Source organism: Terrapene carolina, unplaced genomic scaffold (genome assembly GCF_002925995.2).
Source record: "Terrapene carolina triunguis isolate 2854851 unplaced genomic scaffold, T_m_triunguis-2.0 Scaffold191, whole genome shotgun sequence".
Lineage (NCBI taxonomy): Eukaryota > Metazoa > Chordata > Testudines > Emydidae > Terrapene > Terrapene triunguis.
The window spans coordinates 628,320-640,645 of NW_020664542.1; the positions used below are offsets into that span (position 1 = coordinate 628,320).

A 12,326-nucleotide genomic window follows, 5' to 3' on the forward strand; every position below is an offset into this window, starting at 1 on the left:
TTCATGAGAAATTAAAGAGAGAGAAAACAACACATCTTGGGGGTGGGGAACACCTGTGTGGCAAGGAAGTAAAGAATGCAGGTCTGTGAAATAAAGGACAAAGGCTGTTAAAAAGACACTGAAATAGGGTGCTATCCCTTTAAGAGCAGGGGAGGCTGGGAACTATTGGGATATATTACTAGAAGGAAGTCAGTCTGGGCAGGCTATGGTGAAGCAAAGACCTGCAGGCACCTCGGGGACCTAGGACGTGGTTAGGAGGCATGGGTAGGGACTATGCTGATATGTGCATATGTATTTGTTTTTCTCTCTTGTGGCTAGTAAGCTGGAATTTGGATTTTTATACCTGGAGTCAGGATTCAGGAGACCTGGGTTCTGTTCCTGGATCTGCTACTGGCCTGCTATGCGAGGCTCAGCCAGTCACTTCCCTTTGTGCTTCTATTTCCCCTCCCAATCTTTGTCTGGTTTATTTAGATTATTAGCTCTGCAGGGCAGGAACTGCCTCTTATGATGCATGTATCTGTACAACGTCCAGCACAACAGAGCCCATATCTCAACTGGGGCTTCTGAGCACTATTGTATTAAAAATAATATAATACTTCTAACATAACCTTACCACAGGAGCACAGTATAATAAAACATTGCCATGAGTGCAGGGAACTGGACTACAGGACCTTTCGAGGTCCCTTCCAGTCCTACAATTCTATGATTCTATGATTGCTCAACAATTCAATTCCTCCAGAAGGTTTGCATTTCACAGGGGCTTCATCAAAGCACCTTTAGGAACAGGCCAATGAACAATGAAAGAAAAGATGGCGAACCTTCATGCCCTCTTCCCAGCTGATCCAGAGATCTCCTCGAGTCAGGAAGCAGGCAACAGCATGTCGAGCAAGGTGGTGAATCCAACCTTCCTGATGAAGCTGAGTCATGATAGCATCAATCCATGGAAACCCTGTCTGCGCCTAAAACACACAGAAGATTTCAGTCCTCCTGCTCAACATACACAAAACTCCATTCCCTCCTTCACCTCCCAGAATTGCGTCTTCTCTCTTGCCTTTTCTTTAAACACAGAGACCAGTCACTTTGTCAGAGGATCAGGCATTAGGGCCCAATGTGCAACCCTTGTTCACACTGAAGGGTGACTTAGCCACTGAGGTATGGGATATTCTGGCACAATGGACTAGGGAACAAGAATGAGAATGATTTTAGGGCAGTGGTTCTCAACCTATTTTGTATTACCTGGGCCGCAGGTTGAGAACTACAGCGCACACCTCCGACCCCTCTCCTATGCCCAGCGCCTCCCACCCAGAGACCCCTCCACTAGAGTGGGGCCAGGAGCGGAGCCCTGGGTGGGGGGCCGGGCAGCAGGGACTCTGGACCCCGCTATGCAGGGCTGGGCAGCAGCCCCAATGCTGGACCCGGCTGGGTGGGACCAGGTGGCAGGGCAGATGGGTGGCAGCCCAAACCCCAACCCCAGCCCTATGGGGCCAGCCGGTACCCCCGACGCTGACCCCGGACCCCTGTGGAACTGGGTGGCAGCCCCAGACCCTGGACACCCGCTGTGTGGGGCTGGGTGGAAGCCCTGGACCCCCGCCGCACGGGGCTGGCTGGTGACCCTGACCCCACTGCGCCGGACCAGGCAGCCCAGACCCCGCCATGCCGGGCAGCCGGGAACCTGGATCCCGCTGCGCGGCTCAGCAGCCTTTAGCACACAGCTGGGCGCTAATTGGGCCGCGGGTTGAGAACTGCTGCTTTAGAGCCTAATGGTTAGGGCACTCACCTAGGATGTGGGAGATCCAAGTACCTATTTATGTACACAAACTGGAACAGCATCAGCAGGAGAGATTGAGAAACCAATGGCTTGGGCACTCACCTGCGTTGTAGAAGACCCACGCTCAAATCCCTTCTCCACATCAGGTTGAGGGGGGAATTGAACCTGGGTCTCTCACATCCCAGAGGATTATTATAACCACTGCACCAGAAGTTATAGGGAGCAGGCCTCCTCCTCCCCAAAAAGTTTTTTGGGCCCAAACTATTCAGCAAATTTGTTTTGAGTCAACCAAAAACGGCATGTTTCAGCAAATAAACTATTTGTCAAAAAAAAATTCCCCAGCTCTGTGATTCTCCCCTGGCTAGCAACTTGCTTCGTCATAGACACCTATGCTAAATAGGTGTCAAGCATTACCAGATAGGAATGATAACACTTTGCAGAGACAACATAGGGTGCAAGGCCGCAAAGGATTAAACCTGTAGCAGTAGGTCATCAGGGCCATAAGAATATGCAAAGATATTAGGATATTAAAAGGAAGACGTTAGGATTCAAATAGCCTATTTTTCAGGAGCTACTTGGCTAAGTTAGCATATGTAGGTTAATGAGAGGTTAGTTCCTATCCTGGCACCAATGAAGATCAGTTTCTCTGTGGCCCTGGGAAAGTAATTTCATTGCTCTGTGCCCATCTTCCTCTCTGTAAACAGGGATAATGACACTTGCTAACGGCTTGGGGGTGCAGTGAGGAGTCAATGTTCATCAGGTGGTTTGAAGAAGAAAAACAGCAAATGATAAAAATATTGATGATGGTTATATGGACACACTGCACTGAGGGGCCTGGAGCGGGCTCTTAGTTTGTGTCTGAGAGCTAGGTATTAATTATTATCATTCTGTACCTCTTATACAGATTAGGCTCCCTGAGTTTTATTTGGTTGGTTGGTTGGAAAACTCTCCATAGAGTCAGCAGGAAATAAAAAATACCCAGGGGCCATGACGGGTGAAACACTACTGCAAGATCCTGGGGCAGGAACGCCAACAGAGTCCTTCTCCTTTAGTGGAAGATATTGAAGACACTGTTAGATCTCCTCCTCCTTCAACCCTTCTGAATTTTCTCATTGGGGTATTACAGACAGTCAGGAGAACAAGCGGGAATAGGACTCAGAGTCTCCTGGCTTCCAGCCCTGTGCTCAGGTGTCTAAAAGGTAGATGGGCTATATTCAATTCTCTTGTCAATATAAACCTTGATGAAGTCAATCACTTCCTAAGCATTTAACTCTCTATAGTACTTTGGGATATAGTTTGCATGAAAGATACTCTATAAAATGTATGTTGTACCCAGAGGCTTGATTTTTTTTTAAATGCTATTCACAGTCCTGTTGAAGGGCCAAAATCCCAATAATGTGTATGTAAGATCTTGACCAGTCTCTGTTAAGAATCTTTCACATAGGCCCAAACTCCACGGCCTGGTCTGAGGCATGAGGCCTAGTTAACAATGGACAATACATGGCTAAAGAAAAGCTGGGATAAACAGGAAACAACCTTGTTTGTTCAACTATACATAAAATAAGCTGAGACAGTGTAACTCCAGGTGGAGATCAGTAATTAGGAGGCTTATCATGAGTTATAGTCACATAACTCACTGAGAGGGGCCTTAAAGTCTGCTCCCTGGTTCAGGAGAAGATAACTGTACATACTCCCCGAGTGCCGACCAGGGTTCAGGGAGAGGCCTAACATGACAGCCTGAGTTATGGCATCCGTCCCTCACAGATGCCAATCATAGTTCGCAGGAATGCATTGGTAAACCATACACGATTGTCATTGCTGGTTACTTTTCTTTTTGCTTTAAGACCCTCGAGGAATGTACCTGTGGGCCAATCTGTCTGGAAAGAGCCACCGTCATTCCTATGGACCTGAAATCAGGATTTAACTTATACATTGCAAGAGGAGAATTTTGAGGGATAACAGCTGTGTATTAGCAAACATGTTAACCTGAGCTATGGGCGGAGCCATTATGTAATCTTTTAGACTATTGGTTTATTGTGCTCATTTTGTCTTGCTGCTAGAACCTATCCAGGGGCTCGGGAACTCCCACCCCGTCGCTTCTCTCCGCCCATTGGCACCCTATATAATCTATTGTAATCAATTGTTTAGCAGTGTCTCACTGAGCCTAATAAGCGGAGTGACACTCCACCAGCGCTGTGTGTAATAAACCCTCATGCTTGACTGTACACAGTGTCGAACTTCTGTTCCTTCACCTGTGGCATACATTGTGCTGCACTAGAAATAGCCAACAAGAGAAATAAATGCATCAGTTCTACTCAAATGGGAATGCAGCACGTTACCATTCTCCACTTGTGGAGTCTCTCTGCATCCTGGTACCAGTTGATCTGAAGGCAGATGGGGTTCCCCGCCATTTTGGTAAAGTTTGGTGTCGCTGATGCCACTGTGTAGAAGAATTCTCTCCACAGAAGCTGTCCTTGAAGTGACACAGGTGGCAGAGAGTGGTTCTTTGACTGCAACAGAGACATAGGGCCATTAACTTCAGTTGAGCCACAATAATTTATACCAGCTGATGATCTGGCCCAGAGAATATAGCTGAAAACATCTGCTAGCTTTATAGCATTTTACTGTTGAATCCAAGGAGCCAAGGTTTGAAACAAAGTTTCCAGCACCAAAACAGAGTGAGCTGAAAACCTCTAAAACTCAATATTCCCTGACCTTCTAGAATAATTTTCTGCAACACCCTGACCTTCCAGGATAGATTCATACTGGGATTTCTTGCTGCAGGAAAAATAAAAACCTAAGATTCCTTAAACCAGACACGCACTGATTGATACATAGTTGCTCGGATTCATGCATTGAAGAAGAGTAGCCTTTTTAAAAAAGTTAATGAGAACCCCTGTTTTACGTTAATGAAACAGTGAGGTCTCATTCCCACAAATGGATCCCCCAAATGGACCTCTGCGCCCATGCAGACTGTGAAACAGTCTCCGTGTAGGGTGGCATTTTCCAGGCTTCTTCTCAATGGTAATTTCTTCTCAAAGGTTGTGCAAATTCTGTACATCTGTTTTTGAGTTATGCACTGATGAAAACTGATATTTTTGCATATACAAGATTTAAGATTTGCAAAGGAGGACAAACTTGATGTTGTTTAGCTTGACCTGCAGTCAAAACACCCATATGTTTTGTCGACTGAGAACCCCACCTAACTCTGGGATGACACCTTTAGCTTAATTTTAGCTGGTTGAGTTACACCCTAGGCTTCTCCTCCTCCCTCCAATTTGATTACTTTAGCCTGTACTAAAGGACAATTGCTTTGGGCATGGCTACACTTGCAGATGTAGAGCGCTTTGAGTTAAATCAGCCTTCTTAGAGCGCAGTAGGGAAAGCGCTGTAGTCTGTCCACACTGACAGCTGACAGCGCACTGGCGTGGCCACATTAGCAGGTCTTGCAACAGCCACAGAGAGCACTGCATTGTGGTAGCTATCCCAGCATGCAAGTGGCTGCAATGTGCTTTTCAAATGGGGTGGGGTGGAGTGTGACAGGGAGTGTGTTGTGTGTATCTGGGAGGAGAGAGAGTGGGTTTTGGGGGGGCTGAGAGCAGGTCAGCATGCTATCTTGTAAGTTCAGACAGCAGCAGCCCTCCCCCCCTCCGCCGCCTCTCTCTCTCACACACAGCATTCCACTGTAATGGTTGCTTTGTCTCGGAGCAGATAAGCAGCCGGCTGTCAAACGGAGCTTTCAAAGGGCATATCCAAAACAACGACAAGAGTGGCCACTTAACTTAAGGGGATTGTGGGACGTTTCCGGAGGCTGATCAGAGCACAGTAATGCAACACCTCGTTCCCACTGACGCTGGGGCGCTCCAGCGGGGGCACATCAAACGTTACTCCACTCACCAAGGTGGAGTACGAGCAGCGCTCTAGCCGCGGAGTCAGAGCGCTCTACGTGCCTTGCCAGTGTGGACGGGTAGTGAGCTAGTGCGCCCGGGGCTCCTTTAATGCGCTGTAACTCGCAAGTGTAGCCAAGCCCTTTGTCTTGGCTGCAATTTTAGCAAGTGTTAATTAGATGGAGCTAGGTAACACGAGCTAACATCACACCTTGAAATCCTAGCCAGGGCAAGGCTTCAATCTGTTTAAGGATAATATTCCAAACAATATCTAAAGCCACTTTGCACTATTAATACGACTGTTGCTGAGGAGGAGACTAGTCGGCTTTAGGAAACTGTTAGATAACCATTGTGTTGACTTGATTTGCACACAGCATTTTCTTACCTGAGCATAAATGTTTGATAATCTATAAAAAAAACTCCGAACTGACAAACAGCCCAAGCTGAAATAGGGACTCAGTCCTGTAGTACTTGGAAGCAGAGAATTTGGAATTGTTTTTGGTTTAGTAAAATTTGCTATCCAGCCCTAAAAAAAAAGAAAAAGAAAAAAAAGAACCAATTTTAGGCAGAACACCACAACGTATGTCCTGTTAATGAAACAGAAAAGAGCTGTGGGCAGATGGCTTCCCCACTACACTCCAAACACAGGCCACACAAGCTGTGCCCCTTCCTGGAGGTGGGCATTATGTGTGAAAAGAACTCAAATCAAAATGAAATACAAAATGTAACCCAAGTCTTCTACTTAGACTTTGATGACCCGGGGTTCCTCCTTTTGAGGAGAGCTCAGCCCACACTCTAAGGCCGTGGCTACACTCGAAACTTCAAAGCGCTGCCGTGGAAGCGCTCCCACACCAGTGCTTTGAAGTGTGAGTGTGGTTGCGCGCCAGCGCTGGGAGAGAGCTCTCCCAGTGCTGCAGGTACTCCACCTCCACGAGGGGATTAGCTTACAGCGCTGGAAGCACGGCTCCCAACGCTGGGGCACTGTTTACACTGGCGCTTTACAGTGCTGTAACTTGCTGCGCTCAGGGGGGTGTTTTTTCATACCCCTGAGTGAGAAAGTTGCAGCGCTGTAAAGCGCCAGTGTAGCCATAGCCCATATCTCCCAGGGAAAGCCACTACCACTTTTATTATAGCTAGTAGGGAAATTTCCCCCCTGCAATTGTGAATCAGCAAAAGCCACTTTCCAGCAGGATCATCACCTGCCAAAAGGATGAGGCTTTACAACCTGTTACAAGAACCTATTTGATACCTATGAGACAAGCCTATGTAACCAAACACAATGGTTTGTTTGCACTAGTAGGTGGCATGTGAGGTCTCTACTGAGAGCCAGTAGCCCACTGGTCATCAGAATAATTTCAAAATGAATGTATTGCTAATTGTTTGCAATTTTGTTGTAGCCATGCTGGACCCACGATATTAGAGAGACTGAGGGAATATTGAGGGAATATCTTTTATTGGACTAACTTCTGTTGGTGAGAGAGACAAGCTTTCAGGCTCCACAGAGCTCTTCTTCAGATCTAGAAAGGCAATCTGAGTGTCACAGCTAAATACAAGGTGGGACAGATTGTTAAGCATAAGGACTTAACAGATGTTACAAGAGCCTATTCAAGATGAAGCGGGAAATTAACACCGCTGCAGGCATAGGACAAAGGAGGGCTAGTGGGTTACAGATTGTTGTTACGAGACACAAAACCAGTATCTCTACTGAGTCCGTGATTTTTAGTGTCTAGTACAGTTAGGAATTTAAGCTCCCAGGCTCATCTTTATGAGTTAAGGCAAGTCACGAGAAGGTGACAAACATGCTTCTGTTAGGCAGGAGGAAAGAGACCCTTATCTCTCTCTGGGTGGTCATGTGTGCATTGTATATGTTCTGCTACACAATGGAGGCCCATCTACAGTCTGAGCTGAATGCTAACACGGTAAGATGTTTTGGCTCCCAAGGACAGCGTTATATTGAGGTAGAGGTGTACATCAACCTTCTGTGTGAGGCCAGAGACCAGGTTGCTTCTACTCTATGGGCCCCCAAAAGCTCAGGTTCCCCCAAAAAGCTGACAGGTCTTGTCAGAGGAGTATTCTGAATGTATAAGAGGGTCCACTTGGGTGTGACTGTACCAAACTACAGATCTTTTCCACTTAGCCTGGTAGGTGGCTTCTGAAATGCCAGGAGGACGTGAGTTGTTTGCTTGGAGACATCTATGCCAGCCCAGGGATGTCAGCCCTGCCAGAAGCCAAGAGCTGGGATGAAGCAAGGTGCTTTGGTGCTGAGTGATCCTTTATGGCCAGCCTCTCTGCCAGCTGCGATCAGACCCAGCCATCTGCAGCAGGGCTAAGGGCCATAATAACCTGGGTCAGTATGGAGCTATTAGCAAGCATCCAGAGCAAGAGGAAAAGGAACGGGTACATCAAAAGCGAGACTCACCTGATTTTTCAAGTGTTGCTCTAGTCGCTGCAACCCTTCAGTTTCTCCCCCTCTCCAGGGGGACTGGCTCTCTCGGGGGATTTCCAAATCCTCGGGGAGGGGCACCCTGTAACATTCAGCCAGGCACAGCTCAGGAGGAGGCTTACATCTCCTAATTGAAAAGAGAGGCTTCTTTCAAAGAGAGAACATGATGAAGAGGAGGGAGGAAGAGCACTTCCCATCCAGCATGCCAAGGAGATCACTCCTGTCTCCTCTTTAATCATGGTACAGGGCAATGCAACCAGAGCAATAAGCCAGAGCAAGAGGGGTAACGTAGTCAGGGGTCGCCGTCTGCAGCGTCCTTGAAAAACGTTAGCGTGGAGTTGTGATCAGGAGATGGAATGAGCCTCTCCTGCAGCCACTAAAGAAGACAGCAGCAGCATAGTGAAAAGTCGGGGGACATGCCTCCCTCATCTCCTGTGGCTGCACCTCTGAGCAGACCCTTCCATGATGAATGAGTCCAAGCAAGGACACAGGGAGACCCACTGTGGTGTGACACTAGACAGTGTCAGGGTGACACTGGATCTGGGAAGGCCAGGGTGAGCAATAGGTTGTGTCTGAGCAGGGGATGTGCTCACCCCAACCTGTGGTGGTGGCAAGAGTGGGGACATGCACAGATCATTGCCACTGGGATGGGAGTGCAGAGAGGCAGTTCTCAGCCCTATAGGATGCAGAAGAGCAGCGCTCAGGTCTGGGTCCAGCAACTGGCCTGCTGAGCTCCCTGCAGCACAGCCCTTGCACAGCACCCCATCTCACTCCCAGTCTGCTGTGTTTGTGGCAGGGAGGGCCAAGGTGCTTTCCTTCCGGCTCCTCCTCCCCAGCAGTCTCCTCCTAGTCTTGGGGGCGGGAAGGGAGAGCCTCCTCCCTTCCATCCTCAGGCTTGTAGCTTCTTAGGACAGGTTCTAAACCCACTGTTCCTGCCCCACCCCCTTGCTGTCTCTCCTACCTCTGGAGATGGGCCTCCCTGTGCTGTGATAGGTTTTATCAGGGGCAGGAGGCAAAGTCGCTCCTTTCAACTGTCCTCCCCATCCGTCCCTTGCTAATCCAGCAGAAGGTTCCCCTCTGCCCCTGCCCTTCAGGGTGCTCCTGGTCTCCCAGAGCTGTGGACCTTTGAGCAATCCCACATTTCTGCTGCTGGGGCTGGCCCCACCCCCTCCGATGATGGATGCGCAACAGGGTGGGGTGTCTCCCTTCAAATAGGAAGGAAAAGAAGAGGGTCAGTCAGGGGCCCTGAGTCATCCAGCACCCACATCAAAAAGAGAGTTATGTTACAAAAGGCCTTTTTACTCACCCTGAAACATGGGTGCAGCCACGTTTCAGTGTCACCTGAAAATGAACTGGAAGGCAGTGCAGATCTATGCAAGAATGAGCCTCTTTATCTTTCATCATGCATTTAAAAAGGTAACCAGGAATTAAAAAAATAAGGAAAAGTAAACAGAGTGTAAGAGAACCCATAAGCCAATCTATCTATCTACTCACATGGCTCTCACCACTGTAGTCACAGATTCATAGGACTAAAAGGGACCTTGAAAAGTCATCTAGTCCAGTCCCCTGCACTCATGGCAGGACTAAGTAATATCTGGGGGTCTCACCATAATCAATTAATTCTATCCTCACAACACCCCTGTGAGGGCCATGTTACAGATGGGAGCTCAAGCACAGGGTAGATTAAGTGACTGGCTTGTGGTTACACAGGAAGTCTGTGCTGAGATGGGAATGGAACCCAGGTGTCTGAAATTCCAGTCCAATGCTCTATCTACTACACCATCTTTCCTGCCCTGATGCAACTCCCCTCTGGATCACTAACTTCACTGCTTTCAGAACATAATAAAAAACGTATCTCTTTGACTCAGCTTCCCTCAGTAATACCTGTGTGCATGAGAGAAAACACACACACACACACACACACACAATGTAATCTTGTCTACTGCATCAGCTAGGTCTGATGAAATAAATGCCTGTGTAACCTTAACTCTGGCCCCTTGTGCATTAAATTAATAGATTTTAAATACCAAAGGGACCACTATGACTATATAGTAGAAACTCTGGCAAAACCCAGGCCACAGAATTTCACCAAGTGATTCCTGCATTAAACCTATGATTTCTGGGTTAGCTACAGTGTATCTTTTAGAAAGAGACATCCAAAGATTTCAAGTGATGGAGATTCCACCACATCCCTTAGTTAGTCATTCCCTTCCTCCTGAAAACACACAACAGACCAGCCAACACTGAAGAAACCCATTCTAGTTACATCAGCTCTAGCCAACTACCACCCAGTGTCAAACTTCCCATTCCTAAGCAAGCTCACAGAAAAGTTAGCTAAATGCCAACTACAAGCTCATCTAACTGAATCCAATAATCTAGACCTGGCAGAATCTGGATTCAGGCCCAGAGAGAGGACCGAAACCGCTTTAGTGGCACAGATGGATGATCTCCTTATGTCAATTGATGAAGGACAAATGTTCATTTTCATCCTCCTGGACCTCTCTGCAGCATTCAACACTGTAAACCATTGGGCACGACTGTCTCACCTGAAACAGGGAAACAGGGTAATACACTAAAATGGTTTCAGTCCTTCCTGGAGGGATGTACCCAACAAGAAGTGATGGGAAACTAAACCTACACTATTAGACCTCTCAGCTGTAGAATGCCACAAGTATCAATTCTCTCTCCAGGTCTTTACCACACTGACATGCAGCCACTAGGTGAACTGGTCAGAAAACATGGACTCAGCTGCCAGCAATATGAAGATGACACACAGCTCTATCTGTCCTTCACCACATATGACACACCACTACCATCAAGATGGCCCAGTGCTTGGATGAGATCAGCTCACAGATGAAGTACAGCTGGTGGAAGCTGAACCCGAGCAAGACAGAGGCAACACTGGTGGGCAGGGCATTTTGAAGAATTTGGTTGAAGGTTCACACCCACAGTTGGTCAATTCAGTTCACAGTTAGGAGTACTCTTGGACTCCTTGGTGATGCTAGGCTCTCAGACAGCAGCATTCACTAGTAATGCTTTCTATCCTGTCCGATTGGTTAGGAGACTCCGTCCCATCCTGGTGGCCGATAACCTGGCTTGTTATTCAAGACTTTGTCACTTCTCAGTTGGACTACAGCAATGCAACACACCTGGGCATGAGTTTCAGCACTTAAAAAACAGAACTAGTCCAGAACACTGCTATGCGTCTCCTCAGCATCACAGGCTACCTGGAATATATGACACCCGTCCTCCGTTCCCTACACTAGCTTGCCATAGAATGTTGAATCAAGTTCAAGGTCTCAGTCCTTATCTTCAAGGAACTCCATGGCATGGCCCACAATATCGAAAAGAGCCTAAAACTCCAGGATGTGTAGACTGTGGTCAACAAATCCACTCCTCTGGTCCAATGGAACTATCTACTGTAAGGGTAAAGCTTGTCTGTGCAGGAGACAAAACTTCCTTGGAGGTCAGACTGAGACAGTGAAATGAACTGCCCGAGGAACTAAGGACCATCACAAACCATACCACCTTCCACTCCAATAGACCTTGCCTTCTCTAACAAGCACATAGCAACATGTATTTTTTTTTAAATATCTATTAAACAAGATATTCCACTGCATATGCTTTTCCCCTGGGGAGAGAATGAGAGACCAAGCAACACATGACGGATGTTTGTCACTGCATAATGCACTGTGGGATGGTGCTCAGATACTATGCTGAGAAGCATGATATAAGACTTATACAGAATAGAGTTGTTCCAGTGGTTAATTACCTTCACTTGTAAAAATCTATCTGATTATGTCTAGCTTCAACTTCCAGCCATTGACTCATGTCATGCCTCTGTATGCTAGATTAAAAAGTGTTCTGCTATTAGAAACCATCTCCTGATGTAGGTGTTTATAGGCCATGATCAAGTCACCATCTTCTCTTGGATGAACTAAATAGATTGTGCTTCATTAACGGCTCACTATAATGCAGGTTTTCCAGACCTCAAATTACGCTTGTAGCTCTTCCCTGAACCCCTTCAATTATTTCAACATCCTTTTTAAAGTATGGACACCAGAAGTGGACACAGTATCCCAATAATGGTCTCACCAATGTCACATACTGAGGTAATGCCACCAATATTCCCTTGCTTACACATCCAAGTGTTACTGTCTTTTTGTTCTGTGTTTGCCCAGTGCCTAGCACAATGGGGACCCGGCAGGGCCGGCTCCAGGGTTTTGGC

The 12,326-nt window shown here is 47.3% G+C and overlaps 1 protein-coding gene across 1 annotated transcript in view; it reads right to left on the bottom strand.

Moving 5' to 3' along the window:
- The window catches only part of LOC112119203 (cryptochrome-1-like), a 36,406-nt gene that overhangs the window by 21,461 nt on the left and 2,619 nt on the right, over positions 1–12,326 (bottom strand). Inside the window, exons 3-6 of the mRNA XM_024217787.1 lie at positions 8,075–8,225; positions 6,041–6,181; positions 4,108–4,278; positions 819–959 (exon numbers count right to left, since the gene is read on the bottom strand). Coding sequence (XP_024073555.1) covers positions 819–959; positions 4,108–4,278; positions 6,041–6,181; positions 8,075–8,225 — 604 coding nt within the window. The remainder of the gene's footprint in view (positions 1–818; positions 960–4,107; positions 4,279–6,040; positions 6,182–8,074; positions 8,226–12,326) is intronic.